Genomic DNA, 26180 nt, shown 5'->3' on the forward strand with positions numbered 1-26180 from the left:
TAAAAGACTGTAGGTGAAGGAACAAATATAACCTGGTCTACAGAGCGAGATCCAGGACAGGCTCCAAGGCTATACAGAGAAACCCTGTCTTGAAAAAACAAAACAAAACAACAACAACAACAAAAAAAAAACAAAAAAAAAAAAAAGGAGAAAGGGAGAAAGAAAGAAAGAAAGAAAGAAAGAAAGAAAGAAAGAAAGAAAGAAAGAAAGAAAGAAAGAGGGAGGGAAGGAAGGAACGAATGAACTGAATGCACTGGAGCTGGAGATATGGCTCAGTACTTAGAGCCACAGATGCACTGACTGCTCTTGCAAAGGACCCATGTTTGATTCCCAGCACCCACACAGTGGCTCAGAACCATCTGTAAATCTAGTTCCAGGAATCCAATGCTCTCTTCTGACTTCTGACCTCAGAGGGCACCTTAAAACTGAATGCACTAACACAGTATCACTCCGGCATACTTACAGGAATAGATAAGAGCTGGAAAGAGAGTTTCATTTCTTTCCTGAGCTGTTTCAACCAGCATACGAAGTGGACCTTTGGGGCATAAAACAGCCACCAAATCTAGAAAGAAAGAAATAAAGACACCCAATAAAATATACTGAAATGTGTAAATGAGTACATGCTGGGGAGGACTTAACTGAGGGACAGGTTAATGTATCTGACAAAGGAGTGCTGGGAAAACATGGAAATACTTCAAGTTAAGTGAGAAAAAGAGCAACCTAAACAAAATAAAACAGAAGACCTGTGCAAATTACACTCTGGCCTTCCTGCCGTGTGCCCAGTCTCCAGTGTATGATTACTGGGGTCTAGACTCGACTCTTGGCTGGAAGGAGACGCGGCAGCAGCAAGAGAGAACGATTCTAGAGTGGTTCTCAATCTGTGACCGCAGAGTGGAAGGGAATCATTTCCAGATAATTCCACCTACAGATTAACAGCGCGGAATGGGGGTGTGCTCTGGGGTGCACTTGTCCAGCATGTGAGCCTGAACTTGGTCCCCAGCATCTCAAAGCAAGCACACTTAATTAAGGAACTTGCAACAACAGGGCAACACATTTAAATAAAATAATTTTGTATGACAAAGTTTAATATTTTTTCAGTTTCCAGTCAAAAAAGAACTTCATAAATATTTAGGTCTCAGAACATATGTGGAGCTAAACACTGACCTATTTCACAAAAATAGCAGCTCAAAGAGGAGGCAATATGCCTAAATTGTGTCTGATGTGACACCATTTTCTTCCATAAACTATAATTTTTCTTGTATTTTCTGTTCTAGAAATTCAGAAAATAACCTCAAACATCTAAAAATATCAAACAGGCACACTAAAATTGCAAAGGAAGGCCTGACAGCTGACTCATGCCACTGCGAGGCCTGCAGTGGCCATGCATCTGCAGGCGAGAACACAGCACAGCGCTCTCCTCTAGTCCAGGTGAGGAAAGCGGATTTCCGGCGCTGGCAGCTAATGTGGCTAAAGGGGCCACATCCTGCAACTATTCTGGTTTTATTACATGTTTCCCTTATAGAATTTTGAAATAAATAGATTCAGTTATTTTTAGGGCAACTGAAATGAATGAAGATTAATTTACTTAAAAGTTTTCAGAACACTTCTGACAAAACATCTTGATGCTTTGTAAGAAATGGAGTTGAGAGTCAGTATCTAACACCGGGCACAGCTCTTCCACATTCCGAAGACCCAAAGCTCTGAGGAGGTCTCACCTGTGCTATGAGCAGGGGGCTGAGGGTCACGGAGAGAATAAGACAGGCTTAGAATTCAGATTTTAGGTCAAGTCACATGAGATTAGGCAAATATTTCACCTCTGTAACCTTCAAGCTGCTTAGCAATGAGTAGACAGATGGTAGATTTACAAAGCATCACTAAGATGAGTTTCCATAAGAGTGGGGCACAGAGTAAAGGACTTCTCTAACCCCGACTAGCTGCTCTATTCTCAAAGGCTTTTCTCCATCAATTCAAGGGGGACGACAGATCCCGGCTACAGGTCACCACATATGTCCATGCTCTTTAGAATGGTGAGCACTGAGTAGTCTCTGAGAAGGGAGCTCTTTTTGGCTTTCATGTGGGGCAAGAGCTGCAGAATAAAGCCAGTCCCCGTTACTCATGACTAGAGTATTGTGACATTTTCAGGACCCATGTCACAGCAGTTGTTAAAGAATTAGAATCTTTACTTGTCCAAAAGCATGTTTACAATTTTTAAAATTTAAATTATGTGTATGTATGTGGGTGCTGTGAACTGAGTTCTGGTCTTCTACAGGAGTGGTATGCACTCTTAACTACTGACCTATCTCTCCAGTCCCAAGGTTTGCTTTTATTATTGAACTGATAGAGGTTTTTGCTTGTTTTAGTTTGTTTTTCATGACAGGATTTCTCTGTGTAGCCCCGGCTGTGCTGGAACTCTCTCTGTAGACCAGGCTGGTCTCAAATTCAGAGATCTGCCTGCCTCTGCCTCCCGCGCCACCATGCCTGGCTGTAAAATGATAGGTTCTTATTGAGAACTTTTATACCAGTTATTATTGGAGGCACAGAGGTCCTTGTACTCACAGAGAAGCACTAAGAGAAGAAGGAATGTTAATCACACAGGGTGTCTCCTCACTGGAGGAGATACAAATCAAGTATCTAGATTCCATCCAGAAAGCTGAGAATGGATTCTGTTAATGACCTGGTGACCTTTATCTGTGGAGACAGACCTCACCCCAATTCCCCAGAATGGTTATTCCAGACTTTTCCCTTCCTAAGCCATTACTCATTCTTAGGGGAGATGTTGCAAGTACTTTATGGTCTGCTGACTTTTATGCTATGGTCAGAGATCACACTAGATTCTAGGCCTTTTAGCTATAGAACCCACCCTCACGGTCACATGGTCTTTGTTGGTACACATTAAGCTTTATTGTGAACCTGGAATTGGACTGATTGTTGCCTGGAAACCTTTCCCCAAATTGTACTGTGTTTTAAATAAAGCCGACGATGAACCGCCTGGCATTAGACTCCCTGAAATTTGATCCAGGCTGATGAAGTCAATCTGCGCCAGGTTGGGACCCCTCAAGTTATGGGCTCTACCCACAGGTCTTTCTGTAGATTTAACTTCAAATACAATAAACAAACAGGCAGTGGGCTTGTTTTACAAATGTAAACCTCATTCTCAGATTTTTTTTTTTTTTGAAAAAGGTTTTAAAGTGGCTCAGGTTGGTCTCAAACTTATTATATTAGCTATGGATAACCTTGAAACCACTGGTCCTCCTGCCTCTACCGATCAAGTGTTGAGATCACAGGTGTACACACCACATCAGTAAAAATTTCATCTTTAAGGGGGTGATTCCACTGAAGTTGCTGTATGATTTTGACCTTACAAATGCATTGAAGAGGGGCTGGAGAAATGGCTGAGTGGTTAAGAGCAAGAACTGCTCCCCCAGAGGACCTGGGTTCAATTCCCAGAACCTATATGGCAGCTCACAACTGTCTGTAACATAGTTCTAGAAGACCCAACACCCTCAACTCAGACATATATGCAGGCAAAATACCAATACATATAAAATCAAAATAAAAGAAGTTATTTTTTAAAAAAGATTAATTGAGGAAGGGATTAAAGGTAGCTCAGAGGTTAAGAGCACTGGTTGCTCTTCTAGAGAACCTGGGTTCAATTCTCAGGACCCACAAGGCAGCTCACAACTGGATGTAAATTCAGTTCTAGAGTATATGACATCCTCTTCTAGCCTCTGCAGGCACAAGGCCTGTGTGTCATGCATAGCTATACAGGCAAACACTCACAGACATTAAAAAAAAGTCAAAGAAAAAAACGAGTTGGGGGTAGAGAGATAGGTCAGCTGAGGCACCTGCCACCAAGCCTGACAGTCTAAGCCCATTCAGCCCCCAGGACCGGCCTGAAGGAAGGAGAGCACTGACTCCAGAGGTAGTTCTCGGACCTCTATACTCATGCCACAACACATGCCTTTATATAAAAAATTATCTAATAATTCTTAAAGAATAAACTCAACATTCTACATGCGTCAGGCAGCTGCTAGCACTTCTCAGTATTTATTCAATTCACTAAACTCTTACAATCCTGCACACTTGTTCGCAACTTACAAGGAAATCAAAGCTCAATAAAACTACTGATCATAGATGTTATTTTGCTTTTTTGCTTACTGTGGTCTGGGGACTAAAGCCAGGGCCTAACACATGCTAAGAGAAAGAACTGACTCTAAATCTTCTGACCAGAGACCTATGGTTCCTCCCATCAATTCGGCACACACCTAGTCAAAACTTCAAGTCCTTACTCTCAGGTTTGGAGATGGGGCTCATGGCACAGCACTTGCCTAGCACCAACTAGTTCCAGATAAAACCCTCAGCACTTTAAAAGAAAAGAACACTAATGAGCTATGGGAAATAACTGTTAAGATTTTCCTTAAATCAAGAGAACTAGAAGAGGAAGGAAAACACACCAGCAAGGATTTCTGTGATGAACAAAGTGTCAGTCTTGAGTTTTACCATATACTGAAATCACAGCCAAGATGAGCCATGCGGTCCACTCAGGGAGGTACTTGATAAATACCAGGGCCATCAGGGCACTGATCATAATGAGATAGGCCTGCTGCAGTCGAAGTGGGCCTTTCCAGTGGATGGCAATCATCCCCACCACACCAAAATTCCAGATGAGTAGTGCAACTGTAACATAGTCCACAGCAACATTGTAGGTCTTAAAGACTTCCCTGGAAAAATAAACAAGGATTTAAGGTGACTTATGTGTAATAATTCTCATGTTACATAGTTTAGAACTAAGATTCTGAAACGTTAACTCTCAAATTCAAATTTTTATGTTTCTACTATGGCCCATGCTGTACTGTTATTTATGTAATATCTTTTTTAAATCACACTTTCCTCAAGCAGAACTTATTTTAACAGGTATAACATCATTCACATTAATGAATGAATTTCATTAATACAGGTCACACCTGTAAAATAAGAGCAAAAACTAAGAAGAATTAAATTATATTGCCTATAATACCATATTTTATGAAATCCTAAAGTATCTGAAACTAAAAAAAGGACCAATCAGATTTATAGAAGAAATATATTTTCATAATGAAACTTAAGGTATCCATTTCAAAACATAATTTTTATACAAACACACATGCAAAGAATATAGTTTGATACACTGTTGCTACAGAAACAAAGAAACAAACTCCAATCCCACTGATGAGAAAAGTGTCCCAAGAATACAGCTGGAACCCAGGTGGGGTGGCACATGCCTTTAATCCCAGCAAACGAAAAGAGAACAGAGCTGGAGATTTATCCATTAACCTCTAGAAGGACGACTGGACTTACCTTTTTCACTCACTCCCTCACTTACTCACTCACTCACTCATTCATCCTGGTTTTTCGAGACAGGATTTCACTGTGTAGCTCTGGCTGTCCTGGAACTCACTTTGTAGACCAGGGTGGCCTCAAACTCCCAGACTGTCTCTGCCTCTCAAATGCTAGGATTAAAGGCATGTGTCACCACCTAGGTTACCTTTATTCTTATAAAATGCCTTTTATTTAGAGTGTCTGTGTGAGGTGGCCTGAGCTCGCGGGAGCTCGCCAACACGGGACCAACACCTAGGAAGCCTGCATGGGACCAACCTAGGCCCTCTGCATGTGTGTGACAGCTGTGTGACTTGATCTGTTTGTGGGGCTCCCAGTAGTGGGGTCTGGACCTGTCCCACTTTCTGAATTGACTTTTGGGAACCCATTCCTCATGCTCGGTTGCCTCACCCAATTTGATGCTTCAATTTGATGTATTATGCTTTGCTGACTCCCTTGAGAGGCCTGTCCCTTTCTGAATGGAGTCAGAGGAGGAGTGAATGGGGGGATGTTAGAAGGGAAGTGGGGGGAGGGAACAGGCGGAGAGGAGGGAGGGGAAACTGTGGTATGTAAATAAATGAAGAATTAATAAAAAATATAATAGAGTGTCTGTGCAGTACTGGGAAAAAAAAAAGTAAGGTCTCATGCATACTAAGCATGGGCTCCACCACCGATTTATATTCCTATCCCCTTAAGGAAAAGAATGCTTACTCTGTGTGGTGTATGTGGGTAAGCTCGCCTACAAGGGTATATACAGAGGCATGAATTTGACATCCACCTTATTTTTTGAGACACCACCTCTCACACAACTTGCTGCTGCTGTTTGGCTAGCTTGATTGGCCTGCAAGTCCCTGGGATCTGTCCATTTCCGTCTCCCACTGCTGTGGTTATAGGAGCTTGTCACTATACCTGACTCCTACGTGGGTTCTGGGTATCCAAACCCAGGTTCTCATACTTGACCAGCACACAGTGCCACATGAACCAACTCCCTGGACCATGCTTAACTTTTTCAGATGAAGAAAATTACCATTTTACTTCTGGAGAATAAAATCTATCATCTAAAGAGATCACAACTACAGGAGATATCCTAAGTAGCTATAGAGAAAGAATATATTTAAGCACAAACTGTGGGCCAAGGGGACAATCCAGAAGATGATTTTTTTCCTATTTTGAAATTCTAAAATAAAGTAAAATGTTGATATTTCTGAATGAGGTTGCAATGTGTATTATACTAATTTCAAAAATAGAAAAATCAAACTAATCTCAACTCTTAGGGATATATGCGTAAGATAACACAAGATGGACAACAGGTCTCCCTTCCCGTCCCACAGTTCTGTTCTCTAGGAAAAACACTGCTGTATTAGCTTTATGATATCCTTCCAGAGTCTACCTAATGCACACTTTATTTTCACGCAGGGTTGAAGATGGGCTTGCCCTCAATCGGTAATGGGGGATGACCTAGAACTACTGATTCTGCTGCTTGCATACCAGGCTTATGTGGTGGTGGAAAAGGAATTCATGGCTTTCTACCAACTGAGCTACCTCCCCAGCCCAAATACACATATTCTTATTAGATACAAATGACAGTCTATTACACACAGTTCTGACAGGGTTTTATTCTTTAATTTTTTTAAAAAAAATTTATGTGTATGAGTGTTTTGTCTGAATATATGTATGTGTATTGGTATGTGGATCTGATTGGTGCCTGAAGAAGTTGGAAGAGGATGGGGGATTCCCAGGAACTGCATTACAGATGGCTGTAAGCCACCATGGGGATGCTGGGAACCAAACTCAGGTCCTCTGCAGAATAGTCAGTGCTATTAACCAATGAGACACCTTTCCAGCCCCAGCTGTGAATCCTTACACATCTACTTATTGCAAACAAAGAACAAGAAAATCCCCACTAAAGGGCTGCTGAGATAACTCAGCAGGCATGGGTGCTTGTGAAATCTGATGATGCGAGTTCTATCCCCAGGACCTAATCAGTAGAAGGAGAGAACTGACACCTCCAAGTTGCCCTCTGACTACCACATATATACTGTGGCACGAGGTACCCACCTCTCTACCTGGCCAGCAAGATGGCTCAGCATAGTGAGGAGAGAGGGCCTGCTTTTGGTCTCCCACCCAGTTAGTTTACACCCGAAATAATCACAAAGAAACTGTATTCATTTAAACATTGCCTGGCCCATTAGCTCTAGCCTATTATTGGCCAACTCTCACATCTTGATTCAACCCATTTCTAATAATCTGTATGTCACCTCGGCTTACTGGTAAAGATTTAGCATGTCTGACCTGGCAGCTCCATGGCAGTTCTCTCTCTGACCTTTTTCCCAGCATTCAGTTCTGTCTACTCCACCTACCTAAGTGCTGCCCTATCAAAAGGCCAAGACAGTTTCTTTATTCAACCAATGAAAGCAACACAAACAGAAGGACTTCCTACACCAAGCTCAGTGGGTAAAGGCAAGCCCAACTCCCTGAGTTTGATTCACAGAACCCAGGGTGGAAGAAAATGGACTCCTAAAAGTTGTCCTCTGGCCTTCATATGGGTGCTTGCTCTCATGTACATACAAATAAGGTAAAAAGAGAGAGAGACTACACCTAGCAATACCAACTCACCTTTTATATTCCGGTTAAGGCATAGTATCTGGAAAATGATTACTTAAAAAAATAATTCATCTAAGGGTAGTGATGGATGCCACAGTAAATAAAGAGGTCAGGAAACTGTATTACTTACCCCAAGTAAATGAATGAAAAAAAGAACAGCAACAACAGAGATGAAACAATAAGCCAGGCATGGATGACCTAGAAGAGAGAGAACTCAAATATAACCAACAAACTCTATAATTTCTAAACAAGGAACAGGATACATGCTATCACTCTGATTTTTTTTGTTTTTTTTTTTTGTTGTTGTTGTTTGTTTTTCCTTTGTGGTGCTTGGGATGAAACCTGTGACTTGACACATGCTGGCAACTGTTATATTACCAAGTTCTAATCCATGCCCACGTTTACCTTTAAATGGCAGAACAAATGTGGCTTTGGGATCAGTGAATAGTTAGTTATCCAGAAATCTTGGGTGCTAATCAGAGTGTAAAACAGAAATGTCATAAAGATACATATATATATATATATATATATATATATATACACATATATACACAAACACTTAACATATTTTTTTAAGTTCTTTTATAAAAGAAACAAAAGACATCACTTGGCATTTACTTGAAAAAAAAAAAGAGACAATAATTCCTATTATTTATTCTGGCCCATAATTTGAAAGAAAAAAAAAGATGATCAAAAAATGTTGGGACTGGAGAGATGGCTCAGTGGTTAAGAGTACTGACTGCTCTTCTAAAGAACCCAGGTTCAATTCCCAGCACTCATGTGCAGTTTACCACTGTCTGTGACTCCAGTTCCAGGGGATCTGGCATCCTCACACAGATATAGCATTAGGCAAAACCCCAATGTTATAAAAAATAAATAAATCTTTTTTTTAAAAAAAAAAAAAAGAACAATAAAGGGGCTAGAAAGATGGCTCAGTGGTTTAAGAACATATGGTGTTCTTCCTGAGACCCTGAGCTAGGTTTCCAGTACCATGCCCCACACTGGACAGCTTTTTAGGAGATCTGAAACTTCTGGCTTTCACAGACAGCTGCACTCAGGTGCAGATACTTACACAGACATGCAAAACATGTGAAATACCAATAAACCAATTTAAAAATTCCTGTTTAGATACATTCTAAAAGCCTTTAATTTTTTTTTTTGACACACCATAGCAAGGTATGCTGGGTAACAACTCATGGTAAAGTGCTTTCATAATATGGGTTCAATTTCTAGTATTGTAGGAATTAAAAATAAAGTAACAACAAAAAAGCAACAAGTACCCATAGAATTTAGAAAACATAAAAATACTGAAAGAAAACTACCATTTTCTCCTCACATGGTTTTCACCTGAAAGTGTCAGCATGTATGCAAGTCTTTTAACAAAATGTCAGCTGTATAAGCTTCTATTTATGCTTTTAAAAACAATCTGGTTTGAGGGATGGGTAGATTAGCCAGAAACTCATAATCCTGCCTCAATCTGGGCATTATAGGGTGTGCCACCACTGCCAGCTACACTTCATCCTTATTACAGACATATTCACAGAGCACACCAAATGTTTTTTGAAACATGATTTTTAAATATTCCACTTGCATGTATGAATTTACAATCTAGACTTTTCCTACATATGGAATCTGTTTTATAAATATTTATATATATTTAATAATCTTTCTCCCCACCCAATATTATTTTTATTATCATGAATGCCCTAGCATACAACTTTTTCTTTCTGGATTTTCAGTTCTTTCACAGAAACTAATTTTAAAATTTACTTAAATTTGCCATGTGATGGTGGCTCACGCCTTTAATCCCAGCACTTGGGAGGCTAAGACAGGCGAATCTCTGTGAGCTCGAGGTCAGCCTGGTCTACAGATGGTGTTCCAGGAGAAGCTCCAAAGTTACAGAGAAACCCTGTCTCTAAATCCCTCACCCCCTCCAAAAAAAGTTACTTAAATTTAATTAAAAGTCTACTAAGGGGCTGGAGAGATGGCTCAGAGGTTAAGAGCACTGCCTGCTCTTCCAAAGGTCCTGAGTTCAATTCTCAGCAACCACATGGTGGCTCACAACCATCTGTAATGGGGTCTGGCGCCCTCTTCTGGCTCGCAGGCATACACGCAGACAGAATATTGTATACATAATAAATAAATAAATATTTAAAAAAAAAGTCTACTAAGTTTTCCTAATTACTTGATCATTAATAAACACCGGCTAATAGTTACAAAAAGATTAATCACATCAATGTGCCAAATACGTTAATCTGATTTTTTTTTTTAGCATGCATTTATGTTTCCACTAATGAGGAAACACATCGACATACATGCCCCCCCTCCTAATTTCTCTGTTTAGGTATTTCTGACAGGCTATTTGTTCCATTTTCTTTCTATTTCCCTCACAAGTAATGAGGTTGTACGTAGTCTAGGTTGATCCCCTATGATTCTCATGACTTTTCTGATGATTAAAGAGCACCCTCCACTTGAGACAATCGAGGGGCAAGAAAGCTTTCTATTCTCTTTAAGTCTCCAAGCTTAGTGCCACTGGTAAAGGCTCTGAAAGTTGGGAGCTCTGCTCTGTTCCCAGCTGTGAGTACTTTCTCTAAACCCGAGCTATGCAGGCTAGCAACTCATGGCTTTAAAGCTACAGTTCATCTGCCACAAGTCATGTGTCAAGGTCAACTGCCTTTCCTGTGTCTTCCCCTGTAAGGTTGTTTTCTGTTATTTTTTTGCTTTGTTTTGTTTTTGTTTGTTTGGCTTCTTGTAGACACCGTACAATCAAACTACTAACAGGAGAACTCCTCAGGGCTTATTATTTTTAAACAGGTCCCAGCAAGCTTCTGAATGCCTGGCTCAAGCTCCTTCTACTTCACACAAGAAGTCAAAGTAAACAACATTCTTCTATAGAACTGGCTATGCTTCTTAAGACTGAAACATTAACAATGAAACAACACAAATGAACAAGTGGAAATGGAATAAATTTTCATTTAGCATAATTAAAAGATATACAGAACTGACCCAAATATGTTAAGATCAGGTCTAGCTATGGCAGAATAAGCACATTCCATGTGTCTCTCCTCTAAATACAGGTACACATGGAAGGCTATGTGTCTCAGCTAGCTGGGCAAGTCCAAGTAGCGCCACTTCGGTCCCGCTCACTCCCACACAGAGTCCACCAGAGCTGGCACTAGAAAGACAACAGCACTCTGGAAGTCCCTCGCCGCTTTTCAGTTCTATTTAAGTCCAGCCACCCACCAGCCCTGAGTGGGAAAAAGCGGCAGTTGGGGCCCTGGGGAATCTTCACTGGTCACCATCAGGGAATGAGACGAGCTGCTCGACTTCTCTCTGACTTCCCATCTTTCTATCCTGACACCAAGGAAAGAGTCTCAGTGTCTGGTTGGAGGAACCAAAAAGAAAAGTCTAGAGAAACGAAAAGTCACCTCTGGGAAGCCATTCATGAGGTCATGGGCCTATCTCCCAGGAAGCATATGTGAACACAACTCTCATTTATGTTTCTGGGTGTTTTGCCTACATGTATGTCTGTGCATCCTGTGAGTCTGGTAGTGGTAGAGGTCAGAAGAGGATGTTAAATTTCCTTCAACCAGAGTTACAGGCAGTTGTGAGGTACTAGGATTTGAACTTAGGTCCTCTGGAAGAGCAGCTAGTGTCCTTAACTGCTGAGCCATCTCTCTCCAGCCTCTGGTTTTGCTGTTTTTGAGACAGGGTTTCAGTATGAAACTGCCTGGCCTAAATATGCAGATTGGACTAGCCCATAATATGCATGCATGCACACACGCATGCACACACACATACAGACAAAATACCTAAATTTGTTTGTTTGTTTGTTTTCGAGAAGGGGTTTCTCTGTAGCTTTGGAGCCTGTCCTGGAACCAGCCTCAAACTCACAGAGATCCACCTGCCTCTGCCTCCCAAGTGCTGGGATTAAAGACATATGCCACCACACATGGCACTGAAATTTTTTTAAAAGATTTTATTATTTACTTTTATATTATGTGTCTTAGTGTTTTGCCTTAATGTATGACTATGCACCATGTGTACACCTGGTCCCTGCAGAAGCCAGAAGAGGACATCTGATCCCCTGAACTAAGTTATGGACAGTTGTGAGCCACCATGTGGGTATTAGGAATTAAATCTGGGCCATCTGGAATAGCTCTTAATCACTGAGCCATCTTTCTAACCCCACTGAAAGTTTTACATGTTTATTATAATTTTTAGCCTTTAATGAAGAGAACATATGTGGAAACATAACTTCCCAACCAGGGAAATACTTTCTAACATGTGTACATAGTTTCCATGAGGCACACAAAGAGAAAGCAGTTTTTAGGAATTGAGGACAAGATTTGAGAGGATTTTTATATAACGGCTATGAGTCAATCAAGGCCAAATTTTGGACTAAAATTCCAAAACTGAGTCACCCGCTTCTGACTCACGGCAACTGTGATCCTGCCTCCATACCTCAACTGTAAAGCTGAGAGAACAGAGGGGCCTCCACATGCACCGCTTGTGAGATATTAAAATGAAACAAGGCAGATGTGAACATAGTTTGCTATATTGTCGTCACTGCATGGAAAAAAAATTAGAGAGAGGAGAGGTAGCTTACAGATGGTGGTTTCTTTTCTATATATGAAAATGTAAAAATTCACAGAAATGAAGTAATATTCCAAAATTACTGGGGGGGGGGAACTTCAGGAAATACAATGCTGAATCCACAGCTCTCTATCCAAGCACACAGGTGATTTTGAAAGAAAAGCAAGAAATCTAGGAGTAGGGGAGAATAAACTTGGGAGAAGGCAGAATTCCACCCCTAATTAAATCTGAAAAGGAATCAAAGAACAAGCCTAGCCTATAATCAGTTGAGCTCCAGAATGTGCCCACTAAGCCAAGAAAGGGACTGGCAGACACATATACAGCCGCAGTGGGAAGGGCACAGAGAACCCTAAAGAACACAACATTCAAGGAAGGGAGGGCTTAGGCATTTGCTTCTGCTTCTGAATGTTTGACGACCTGTCGCCATCACGCACTTTTCCTCTTCAGTGGCCTCCACAAAATGTCAGAACACAATGCTTACACATCAGGCGAACACCACCACACGCTCAAAGGTTCATCTAGCAAGGTTAGATTATGAGCTTAGAGTCGTGGGTATAAAAAATAACTTGATTTTGACTAGCAGTCAACTGAGTTTCACCCTATAAAAATGTGTGTGTGTGTGTGCACATGTTTTATTTTGTACATGGTATAGGGTTGTACCATGTAGATCTAACTAGTAATAGAACAGGCTGGCCTCAAACTCACAAATATCTACCTGCCTCTGATGAATATATGTGTCACCACATTTGGCTTAATTAACGGTATTTTATCAAAAGGGGCAGAATTTACATCGGTGAAGGTTAAAATACAGATATTCCATTTGCTATTGGTGATCAATACAAATTGTAAATCTTTTTGAAAAATAATGTTGTGGGCTAGAGTGCTAGCTCGGTGGCTGTGAGTTCTCAGTGTTCTTCCTGAGGACGTGAATCTGGTTTCCACACTCACGTCAGGCAGCTCATCGGTCCTCTAACTCCAGGAGACCCAAGGCTGTCTTCTGGCCTGCACATATGTGATGGACAAACATGTAAACACACATAAATACAACATAAATCTTAAAAACAAAACAATAATAATTCTGGAGATATGGCTCAGCAGGTTAAGGCGCTTGTTTTTCCAGAGGACCAAAGTTCAACTCCCAGTACCCACATGGTGGCTCAGAACCATCTAACTCCAGTTCTTGGGGATTCAACACCCTCTTCTGACCTCGGAAGACACCAGGTATATGTGTGGTATACGTATGTATGTACATAAAAAGTACTCATACACATAAAGCAAAATAAATAAGTCTAAACACAAATTTGGCACACTAAGAGTTAAAAACTTGTAGAAAGCCAGTGGTGGCGCACACCTTTAATCCCAGCACTCAGGAGGCAGAGGCAGGAGGATCTCTGAGTTTGAGGCCAGCCTGGTCTACAGAGGAAGTTCAAGGACAGCCAGGGCTACACAGAGAAACCCTGTCTCAGAAAAAAACACAAACAAACAAACAAAAAAACCCCATAAACCTTCTAGATGATTAAAATTTTAAGCTTCTGGAAAAGGTCTACTCATAAAGACATTACCTTTACAGTAGTAAACAGAAACAATGTCCGAAATCAGAGAGCTCAGAAGACAGAAATTATACTTACCAAGCTATATTACAGAGCTACAGAAATATTTTCTAAGCCTTTATGCCAAAAAAAAATTAAGAAAGGACACACACTGACCATACATTTTAGTCACATTTAAGAATACACAGAAAAAATACATAGAGGAAATTAGACTGTAATATCTAGAGAGTTAACACTTAGTATTCCTATTATTTGAAAATGATCTTAAGAGTTCATGACTTGCAATGACTAGTTTCTCTGTGATATGAGTCTGAAGTATGTGCTAGATGATTGAAATTCAGGAAGCCGTCACTTAGTGAGAGAGAGAAAAAGGAGGGAGGAGAGGTTTGAGGCTGGCCTGCATTATTACTGCACCTTCTCACTGTAGCCAGGACAAGAGATCACACAAATGATGTTGAGAGTTCTCAAGTCAGCTAGCCAGTCACTGCTGAGTTTAACAATAGCATCTGAAGGTGGCTTTATGGCACACTTAAATCCTATAGTGCTATTTGTCTATAAGGATATACACAAAAATCTTAGGGCACATCCCTTTGGAATGCCACAGGCACAATATAAATCGAAATACTGAAGCCACATGATCTTTGTTTTTTGTTTTTTTCAAGACAGAGTTTCTCTGTGTAGCCCTGGCTGTCCTGGAACTTACTATTGTAGACCAGATTGGCCTCGAATTCACAGAGATCCGCCAGCCTCTGCCTCCCGCATGTTTGGATTAAAGGCGTGGGCCACTACCGTTGTGCTACATGATCTTACATGGAAACATGTTTCCCAGTCATGTCTTGGTACTTTAAACATGTTCCAGAATGAAAAGAAAGAAAAACAGCTAAAACTTAGATCCAGATATAAGGCACGTTTTTCTTTACTAGTCAAGTATATAACAAGACGAGAAGGTTGTGAAGCGGCAAGAGGTGAATGCAAGTGTTTACAACCTTGAGTATTAGATATCTAGAACCCACGAAAAGATGGAGAAAACCTATTTCACAAAGTTGTCCTCTCCACTGTGCATGTACATTGGCAAGCACAGGCCCCCCCCACACACACAATCTCAATCTCTCTCTCTCTCTCTCTCTCTCTCTCTCTCTCTCTCTCTCTCTCTCTCTCACACACACACACACACACCCTCTCTCTCCTTTCTACATACTAACAAAGTTTGGAAAGATCAAGGCAGAAAGCACGCCAAGCTGTATGTCATGCTCACCTTGTAGCACCGGTATTTATAAAGAACCACTAGGAGGATGGTCATAACAACGATGACACTGATCATGATGGCAGCATTCAGAATCGAGTGCAGGGCTCTTTGGCCTACAGTTTCAGTGTCTTCTGTGAATGGGGTATAGATTCTAGAGGGAGGGAAGTAGAGAAAAAAAACCAATACAAAAGTGTTAATGGATATCTCAAACCATATACTCCCTTGTGAGGTCTTTGAGTAACTGAGTGCCGTAGAATATACTTTTCACAGTTAATCAGACAATTAAGAATTTTTTTTTGTTTAGTTAGTTTTTTGAGACAGAATCTAGTAAATAACTCCAAGCTAGCCTGAAATTCACCATGTAGCCCAGGCTGTATTTGAATATGTGATCTTCCTGCCTCTGCTTTTCAACTGTGGGGATTATAGGTCTGTACTACTCTGGTGCTAACTAACAATTTTTAAGAATACACAGATATATACTATTATTTTAACATGTGTGGATGTTCATGAAGGGCAGAGGCATCCAATCACATGGAGCTGGAATTAAAGGCTCCCTGGTAGGGGTGTTACGAATCAAACTCAAGATGTCCACAAGAGTAGTACAACCTCTTAATTGATGAGCCATCTCTCCAAACCTCTAGCTAAGAATTTTTAACCTACGAAAAATAGCTATCCTCTAAAAGAACTGCTTCAAGGTAAAAGGAAATAGCTAGACTCTGTAGAGATGCACTCACACATGAGCCAAGCACTGGCTCCATCTAGTGGATGTCATGTACTGGAATAATAATCTCACCCAACGTTTTCTCCACGGGTCATTAGAATCTGTTAAATAGCCAGGATCTGCCATATAAACTACCTAGGCAAAACGACAATTATTAGAGGGAGGAAACAAGGTTTGAACCATTGTCTTTTATCTGTAGAGTGATTACAATAGGAGTTGTCTTCTCCTTGTTTTTCACTTACATACTTTATTTTTTTACTTTATTTCTGGTGCCAAGGCTCTTTGCCTAATGACTCTTCTTCTGTCTCTTATAGCAGGTGTGGTCATGAGACTAAATGATGGCCAAAGATCTTTGAATATGTGTTATAAAGAAGTTCTTGAAAGGAGTGCCCTTGCTAAGTGATGACTACATCTCCTTCTCAACTTCCTGCTGTCTGAATGAAGGCTGAGGTTCTAAGTCTGGACCCTGGAGGAGCCCAGAGGACAGAGGTGGAAGAAAGGAGCCAAGGTGCTTCACGAATAAAAGGCCAATAGACCAGTACTGGGCTGCCTACCCCTGCACTACTCTGAGAGAAATGAGTTTCTGTAACAGGGTCATAAAGCTGGGTATGGTACTACACACTTGTAATCCTAGCACTCAGTAGGCTGAAGCAGAAGGATCAAATACTTGAGGCTAGCCTAGACTATACAATGAATTCCAGACCAGCCTGAGACACAGTGAGAAACACTAGTAAAGATCTAGTTCTAGCAGAAGATGAAGGCAGTTACAGTTAAAGATTTAACAGGCAAGCCAAGATGAGGACAATAGTTGGCCTGGAATTTGCATAGAGCAGAAATTGCCCACGAGTTCCTGATTATTCCTTCTCCACCCCCTACTCAATAGTGCTAAGATTACAGGTATATGTTAGCCACCATGCTTGTATCTCAAACACATGCCGAACCTCCATATTCAGGGTTTCTAAACCTCTAAACTCCCATGAGCCATTTCCCAAGTGCTAGGATTGCAGGCCCATGCCAACCATGCCACCTGCCTGGTTGAAAAGTAAGAATTCGATTCAAAATAGACCAACAACAACAAAGAAGCTCCAGCAGTCCAGGAGTAAGAATGATGGCCCAATGATCCTGACAGGAAAGATGACGGTCACCCTGTTCAGTGTCACATAAACTCAGCTCCACCCATGACTGCATCCTGGGAATAATTCTCCAGCATTCTTTCTGTCACTGAAAGTACCAAGTAATCAAACACCGTCATCCCCACTGGCGCTGGCCATCAGATAAGATGGCTCTACCATACTCTGTGAGTACAGAGGTCTCAAGGGGATAACAACAGGCTCTGACATGGAAGAAGTAACACTGGCCTTGAGAATGAAACACTAATACTTACAGCTGCCCATCTTTCCGAGTATAGAAGCTGACTGATTTGATGGTAGCCACGACTACCACCATGCAGAGGGTCACGGGAACAAAAAGCATGATGACATGCTTGGCTCCATATTTCAATGTCAGCTCTTCATCTTCTTCCTCATCTTGTTCCACCACCTGCCGTGAGTTACTCTGGGGTCGACCATTAGAGACCGGCTCAGGGTTGTCAAGTCTCCGCCTGTCATGGTGCTGCTGCCGTTCTTGACTGTCATTCTAAAAGCAAAGAAAACCATTCAGTAAATCAGACTCTCAGCACAACCAAGGCATTCTATAAGAATTATACCTGGGATTAATAGTAATGGGCCAATCAATACTTAAATTTGAAAAATACGAAGCAAGAAAGGGTCAACTTATAGACAGTATACTATCCTTTTTAGGGTTTCTCTGTATGGCCCTGGCTGTACTGGAACTCCCTCTATAGACCAGGCTAGCCTCACACTCAGAGATCTGCCTGCCTACACCTCCCGAATGCTGGGATTCATTGTTAATAAGATTTTAAAATATATGTAGTAATGTTCAAGATTATCTCTCTGTATCCTTTCTCATAATGCCATGTAAAACTAGAATCATTTTAAAATATTTAATTGAAATAAATTCTCCCAGCCAGGCATGGTGGCACATGCCTTTGATCCTTACACTTAACAACTCATGCCAGCCTATTCTACATGGTGAGTTCCAGGTATCCAGCATTACACAGAGGAACCCTAACTCAAAACAAAACAAACAAGCAAGCAATCTTCTGGACAGCAAGTGGCCTTACACAATCCTGATGCTCCATGTCCTCACCTTCCCAACCTTTACTGAGCCTAATACAGTAGGGAGTGGATATGAACACTAGACGATGGATGATGAGTTTACAATCTTTGCAAGACCTCACTTTCCTTACTTAAACCCAGGGGTTATCTTGTTATTTTCATATCTAGTCTATGTTTAGGGTTATCAACCCCTCTTTATTTTGTCTGTGATGCTGAGGACTGAACTCAAGGTCTCATACCTCATACATGCTCAGCAAGTCTGCCATTAACAAGCCACAGTCTCATCCTGACTTTATTTTATTGTTGTGTGTGTGTATATGTGTGTGTGTGTGTGTGTGTACAGGTAAAAACTTGGGATCAGGCTTGGGGGCATGTGCCCTTATCCAGTGATCTATCTCATTGACCCTTGGCTTTATTTCTTTTCTTTCACAGTCATCTATAATGAGATCTGGCGCCCTCTTCTGGCATGCAAGCATACATGAAAGGAATGTTGTATACATAAAAAAATAAATAAATCTTTAAAAAAAGAATTATTTCATTGAAAGAAGGACTATTACATACCCTTTACTTTTCAGTAACTCTATTGCCATCATTCCATAGACAAGAAAACAGGCACAGCTAGCAAATGTACAAGGGTCTCAACCCAGAGCCTCCTGCCTCCAGAAAAAAAGTTCTCCTAATCTGCCAATTGAGAGACAACATGGGATCTTGGAATACCTCCTAGGCTAAGGTTCTCTTTGATTTCGCTTGAGCATACCCATTTGTGGTGGTTTGAATGAAAATGTCCCCCACAGGCTCAGATGTTTGAATACTTGGTCCCCAACTGATAGTGCTGTTTGGGAGACTTAGGAGGTATGGCCTTACTAGAAATAAGTCATTAGGGGCAGGTTTAAAAGTCTCACCATTCCTAGTGCACGCTCTCTCTGCTTCCAGTTCAGCTACCAAGACTGTCTGCCACCACACTTCCCTGCCATGATGCTGATGGACTCTTAACCCTCTGGAAGCACAGACCAAATACACCCTTCCTTCTACAGTCTGTCATGGTCATGGTGTTTTGCCAAAGAAACAGAAAAGTAACTAAGATACCATTTCACAAGTAATCAGAAGAATCCTACTACATCCCAGATCCTCTGCTGTGGCAACACTGAAATCAGTTCACTCTAGACTCTGAGCTGGGTGTGGTGGGGCACACCTACAGTCTAATTACTCAGGAAGCTGAGGCAGGAGAAATAAGTCTGAAGGGCAGTATGATTAAGTCCCAGTCTCAAAATAAAATTTTGAAAAGGGAATGTAGCTCATTTACATTTACTCAATATGAGCAAGACCTTGGGTTCAAACCCAGTATCCCTAAAAGGGTCCTGGCTCTAGAAACTCTGCTCTTTGAAAAGTTTCTGCTGACTTTTAGGACAGGTTCTAAGGAAACTTTATTTGCCCTATCACAGACTTGAGACTTTATCCTGTGAGAAATACAAAGTCATAAAGACTAAAGCACGTGCATGCGCACACACAGAATAATAAATTTAGAAAATAGCAACAGAGATAAACTAGGCTTCTATTTTCCCAGAGAAGGAAGTGATCAAGTCATCAGCCACATGTGACGTCTGTGTTTAGCAATACAATTCTAATCACCCTGATGGGTTAATGTGCACCATGAACTAAAATAGGTGTGACTTTCTTGGCACCACAGTCCTATCATCAGTCTGTATGAACAGTTTAATTAAAGCTGGTATGACAAGGAGATCAAGCACTCACTCCTACACTGGATATTCTGGTTGATGAGGAACATCACTCAACCCTGCCCTGTTTTGAGCCTAAAATGATCTAGGAGAGCGTGGTTTAACTTAGCAGTGAATATTTGTTCTCTCTGTCTGTCTGTCTGTCTGTCTCTGTCTCTCTCTCTCACACACATACACATACATACATCCACTATTTTGCTTAACTCCCTAGTCTTTGTATTTTCAACTTTTAGAAAGGTACAACATATTGTAAAGGTTAGATGGTTTTAAAGTAAGAAATATGAAAAAGTGTACAACCAGTTTCTCATTTTCTTTTTTTAAGATTAGGGTCTCTTGCCAGTCAGTGGTGGCATATGCCTTTAATCCCAGCACTTGGGAGGGAGAGGTAGGCAGATCTCAGGTGCCCAAGCTGGGGCCTGAAAAAGAAAGAACAAAACAAAACAACAACAACAACAACAACAAAAAACAAAACTGAACATGACTCCTTTAAGAGGAGCTGCTGTGCAGCACAGCATTTGAGCAGTCACCGCAATATGTAAAATGGCAAGCTAAGTAAAAACACCTGCCACAGTGAGGGCACCAACTTCCTAGAGCTGGGTGGTTGAATGTAGCTCTCAGTTACAGACAGCTCTGGGCCAGGCCAGGTCTGCAGGTTTATGGCTCGGCTCTTATGGATGTAAGGAGAAGCAGAATCATACAGTGGAGGATCTAGCTGCTGCTCAGTAGTTTAAGGTTTGGCTCATGAGGTCAGAGAATGCTACAAGTGCACAGTAAAACAGGTCTAGACCGAAAAAAATTTTAAACAAATTACACAATGTGCACAGGTGTCTAAGAAATAAAATGGAGGTAGAAACAGGGGAAAAAAGTAGTTTAAAAATAAATAAGTCTTTAAAAAAGAGTAAAGTAATATAAAAAGAACAAGCCATGAAACGATGAGAAATGCACAGGGAGTCTGGATCCTCTATGGTGCGCTGTTGGCTGAGGAACTGAGAATAAACCAGCCTAGAGACTTTAGGGATGCCTTAACTCTTAAGTGGAATTCAGAAAATGTATTGTGTTGGGGAAGAAGTTATGCTTTTGTTCACATAGGAAATGAAAGCCTGTGAATTCCTTCAAAATTAATAGAGACCAGATTTGACTGGGGGAAACCTCCTGAAAATCTTGGCTGAAGACACAGAGATAAACCTAGAAAGACTACAAGACAGATGACGTCTATGCTGATCCCTTGACGTGGGGACAACTCTGAGACTGGATGAGACAGGATATATCTTGTTAGTTACAGAGTCCTCATGACTTATTATTACATGCCGTCCTTTCATATGGCACGGATAGAGGGTTCATTCATTATACAGTTCAAAAAAACTTAAAAAGTTGACAGGTAACTTTTACTTGCTCAAAGATAAACTACAAAATCATCTTTGGTTGGCTTGTATATAACACATATTCCATATTTATGTTAGTGCAGGTATGTATGTCACCTTTGAAAGTTTTCTGTGTTTTCAGAGCAAGGGAACCTGACACCATTGAAAACGGGTGGCCAGGTGAAGCAGCCTTCCAGAGTGCTTCTGTTACAGTTTCCTCAGAATTCTGCATTCGGAACAACTTCAAAGCTGCTACCTGAGATGGCCCAGCCTCACAGACCATCCCAGCCAGGGCTTCAGATAAGACCTGCACTTTCCCATTACATAAACACTGGACAACAAATTTTACAGCTAATTTTCTTAGGACTCGACCATTACCTCAATTTTCTCAGGGTCCCCTGGAAATGCCATCAGCCCCAGAAAGTAGAAAGCAGTCTAAAGAACATAACACCCACATTCCCAAAAAGTGGGGTGGGTGGTTTTCGGTCTTTTGATGGCTTAAGAATATCTGCCATCATTTAGTGGGGATATAAAATATAGGACAAAAAGACAACTATTCATCTCAAATATTTTATATTGTATGGATTCTTGTATACTGATACAAATTTAAGGTTATTTTTGTTATGTGTTTCTACTCTTGTCTAAGGCATTGTATTGTACCCACACAACTCATTTAAAAATGCAATATAAAGTTCTAGTCCTTGAAAGCTATCATTACAAACTGTTTAGGATATTTTTTTAAAATTCAAGTTAATAGTCACCTATAACAATCAAACTTGTAGTCACATTAGATATGTTTTCAGAGTTAAACAGATTTATTTTAGATAAACGAGTAATCTTCAAAAGCTTCAGAGACCTACAGAACATGGCATTTAAGATATTTAATAACCTAATGCTTTTCATGACAGCAAGACACATCTGCTCCCAGCATCAATCTACTTCATAAAAGGGTGATGGGCACTCAAGAACCTCCATATGAAATTTGCTTTCACTGTATCAAAGCTAGTCATTTGAGCAAGAAACTGCCCTTGCTTCAACTGCTGACAGTATACTGTAAAAACTGGACAAGCAGGACATAAAATAAAGTAGCTGCCAAACTTTGCAAAGGCAAGTAAGACAGTCCTTCAAAACTCCTGCTTCACACAAAAGTAGTCTATCAGATATTCTAGGCCTAAAGGCCAAAGATGGATGTGCCAATATTGCAGAAGAACTTTGGTTGACTGTCAAGGCAACCAGATGTCTCTATCATTTCTACAGTTTTGGGAGTTGTTTGTTCTGCACTTCCTGTTTACTCAGGTAATATTTTATCCTTCTTGTGTCTCTGATGGGATTGAAGACTAGATAGTTATACCATTTTCTTCCTTACCAAATTCAGAAAAAAAGCTTACAAAAAAAGATGCAAAATTTACAAAGGCTGATAGACATAAAGTCTTTTATCTAAAATAAAATGTTTTAAGGTTTAAAAAGATATTTTTAGGTTGGTATTACAAGTTATGATAGACAGTGGTTTAGGTATAAAACTTTGAACTTACCAAGACAGGATAGAGAACAGAGTATTTTCTCTGAATTTGCCAAATACAAATGGACTGGATATTGTAAATATAATTCTTACTTGATAACTGTTTATTGTATAGAGTCTTACTATGTTAAAATTAAATTCTTTTTATTTAGACAAAAAAGGGGAAATGTTGCAGAATATTTGTTTAATTATGCAAACATGTGTTGCATTTGTTTAATTATGTAAAGATGTATAGTTGTTTTGCCTTACCTTCCTAAGGCACCTAATTGGTCAAATAAAAAACTGAACAGTGAATAGCAAAGGAGAAGGCATAGGTGAAACTTCCAGGCAGGGAGAGTAAGGAGGGGGAGAAATTTAGGTTCTGGAGAGAAAGAAAAAGAGATGACAGGGGCCAGCTAGCCAGACACAGAGGAAGCAGGAAAGTAGGATATACAGAATGAAACAAAAAAAGGTAGAAAGCTCCAAGACAAAATGTAGATGAATAGAAACAGTTTAAATTAAGTTAAAGAGTTAAACTAAGGCTGAACATTCATAATTAATAAAATGTCTCAATGTCTTTACCTGGAAGATGGCTGGCAGTCCAAAGAAAAGTCCAACTACAGATCTGAGTTCCAGATCAGTCTGGTCTATGAAGTGAGTCCATGGTAGCCAAGGTTACACACACACACACACACACACACCCCAAAATACAAAACAAAGAAAGTTTAAAGAAATAAACTGTATTCCTGTCTTTCACCATTTTTCCTGTTAAATAAATGTGTTTCAGTTTCTAAGCGTTAATTGCTACATTTGTAACAAAGAGTGACAATAAGTCATGTCCAAAGAGGATGCTGTGAGCCAGGAGAAAAGCAGGGAAACTAGACAGACAGGCCCTGTTCTCCTCAACTACTCTGATACAAGGCACACACACAAACAAGACTGCTACACTCGGGGACCATTCTGCAAAGAATAAACAGAGGGTAAAGAAACCTGGGATGTGATTACTTTGGGGCAGATGACACCAGAAAGCCAAGCCAGGTGGAAGAAAAGATTTAAGGGTCTGTTGAACAGTAAGGCTACCAACTTAGTCCACCAGGATTTTCTAAATCTGCACCTGCCAAGAATATTCTGGCTCACCTAGATCCTAGAAGATATCAGTAAACCCTTGGAATATCCTATTAGGACTGTCTATGAGAGGCCTTCCAGCAACCTAGACTGTGATCTCTATCAAGAACAGTGTTAGTCTGACCTATGAAGGAGAAGGAGAACCAAAGCAGTGGTATTTGTATGGATCATAACCAATAAAAACCCTGGACACTGAGGCCCAAGTGTGTTTCCCTGACTGAAAATAGTCCACGTGTTCTGCCATGTGCTGTAGCTAGAACTGAAGCACTGTCTGCACAAATCCACTGGAATCTCATGCAAGTGTCTTCTGGCCTGCCTGATGTGCCTTCTTCTATCACCAATGCTAATCTGTATTCTTTCATGCTAATCAACTGACAGTGAACACAATAGTTTTCCCGAGGTCTGTGAGACCTTCCAGTGAACTACAGAACCGAGGGTAGTCTAGGACTCCTGCCCCAAATATCTTGTACACTTGAAATTACAAAATGCTGCAAAGAGAAATTAAAGAATAGAAGTAAAACAAATAACTACACCAACCATAAAAAATGCACCAAAGAATTGGTCTGAGTGAATGGAGGCAAGCAGGACCCCAATGCAGACACCGAGTGGAATGACATCCTATGCAAAAAGGGCATCCTGCCCCCAAAGGGGAACCTGAAGGAACTGGAAAAGGAGGAAGCAGAAAAAGAGGAGCAGGCACTCCCCCAGCAGTCAGTGGTGAAAGCATATGAAGAGATGACTTTGGAGAAGCTGGAGGAGAATGAGGATGAATTCAATGAGGAGGACGAACGTGCTATCGAGCTGGCTGAGTGGAAAGTAAATCAGCTGAGGAACAAATATGGAGAAGTTTTAGAGATCTCAGGAAAGGATTATGCTCAAGAAGTTACCAGGCTGGTGACGGCTTCTGGGTGATCTTACACCTGTACAAGCAAGGAGCTGGAGTGGAAATTGTCTAAGTCGGGAGAATCAAGACAGACCTCAAGGAGAACCCCAAGAAGCCTATCAAAGATGTGTTGCTGTCCTCAGTGCGAGGCCCTGTCCCCATGAGAAGGGATAGCAATTCCAAGGGTGACTGAGATGACAACCACTATAACCTTTTGAACTTTCTCGATATGACTCATCTGAATTTTTACTATGGAGGAAAAAGCAAAAACTTTTCATATTTTGGTTTAACCTTTTTATAATATTTAAATTTTGTACATTTCAGAAATAATCATCACTGAAAATTTTATTAAATTTCTTGAAACTCTGAATTAATAATTTTTTAAGAAAAAATTTAAATAAGCTTTATACCAAATATCTGTTTTCCTACATGTATTTCAAAATGTTTATAGTGTCTTTTTTGACATGCAGCTGTGAAGAAAGGAATATGGAATTTTTTTTAAAAAAAGTGAATAAAATAAATAACTACAAAAGAAAAAAATGCACCAAAGGAACATGTAGTAGAGTGAATAGGTAATCTACAAACAAAAGAAACTACTAGTAAATTCCATTTGAAAAACATATCAAAGATTATCTCACACCATTAGGATAGCCACCATCAACAAAACAAAACAAAACACAAAATGGAGCTGGGTGTAGCTCAGTCTAAAGTGCTTGTCTAGTTAGAGCAAAGCTAGGTAAGAAAAACCAGCTTTAGAAAAACGAACAGGAACTAACAGCAATAGTGATGTGAAGAAACTATGACCCTTGTACTCTATTATCTGGAACATAAAAGGCACAACCAATAAGGAAAGTAACAGGTGGATTCCTGAGGGGGTGGGGCTAGCCACTGTGGCACAGCCTGTATTCCCAGCACACAGGACATTAGGGCAGGAGGACAATAAGTTTGAGGCATAGCAAGATCCTGCTCAAATTAATTAAAAATAGCAAATGACCTAGCTATTCCATTTCAGACATATATAACATATACTAAATTACTAAGTTGAAAACAGAATCTGAAAGAGATATACACCCATACTCAAAGAAGCACATTATCCTCTACAGCTAGGAGACAGAAGTCTCACAGGGTACCCCTCCCCCAAAATTTTAAACATGCAAGCATGTAACAGAGTATTACCTGGCCTTAAAGCAGTCCTAACCAGACAAGGTGGGGTATACCTGTAGTCCTGGCTATGCTGTAAAGGACAGAGAAGAAGGAGCAGGAAGGAAAAACTAAGCAACAAACAGGAAAATCCTGTCACATTCTATAATATAGAAGAGTCTTGAGAA

General features: G+C 40.5%; 1 protein-coding gene across 3 annotated transcripts in view; it reads right to left on the reverse strand.

Moving 5' to 3' along the window:
- Psen1 (presenilin 1) overlaps positions 1-26180 on the reverse strand; it is a 48652-nt gene that overhangs the window by 6575 nt on the left and 15897 nt on the right. For all 3 annotated transcript variants that reach the window (XM_048449112.3, XM_085697403.2, XM_048449113.3), the window contains 5 exons: positions 17457-17707; positions 15361-15502; positions 8090-8157; positions 4501-4721; positions 464-562 (listed from right to left, as the gene is read on the reverse strand). In XM_048449112.3, the coding sequence (XP_048305069.1) occupies positions 464-562; positions 4501-4721; positions 8090-8157; positions 15361-15502; positions 17457-17707 (781 nt within the window). The remainder of the gene's footprint in view (positions 1-463; positions 563-4500; positions 4722-8089; positions 8158-15360; positions 15503-17456; positions 17708-26180) is intronic.

The sequence above is a fragment of the Myodes glareolus genome, chromosome 11 (genome assembly GCF_982192425.1).
Source record: "Myodes glareolus chromosome 11, mMyoGla1.1, whole genome shotgun sequence".
NCBI classification, from domain to species: Eukaryota; Metazoa; Chordata; class Mammalia; order Rodentia; family Cricetidae; genus Myodes; species Myodes glareolus.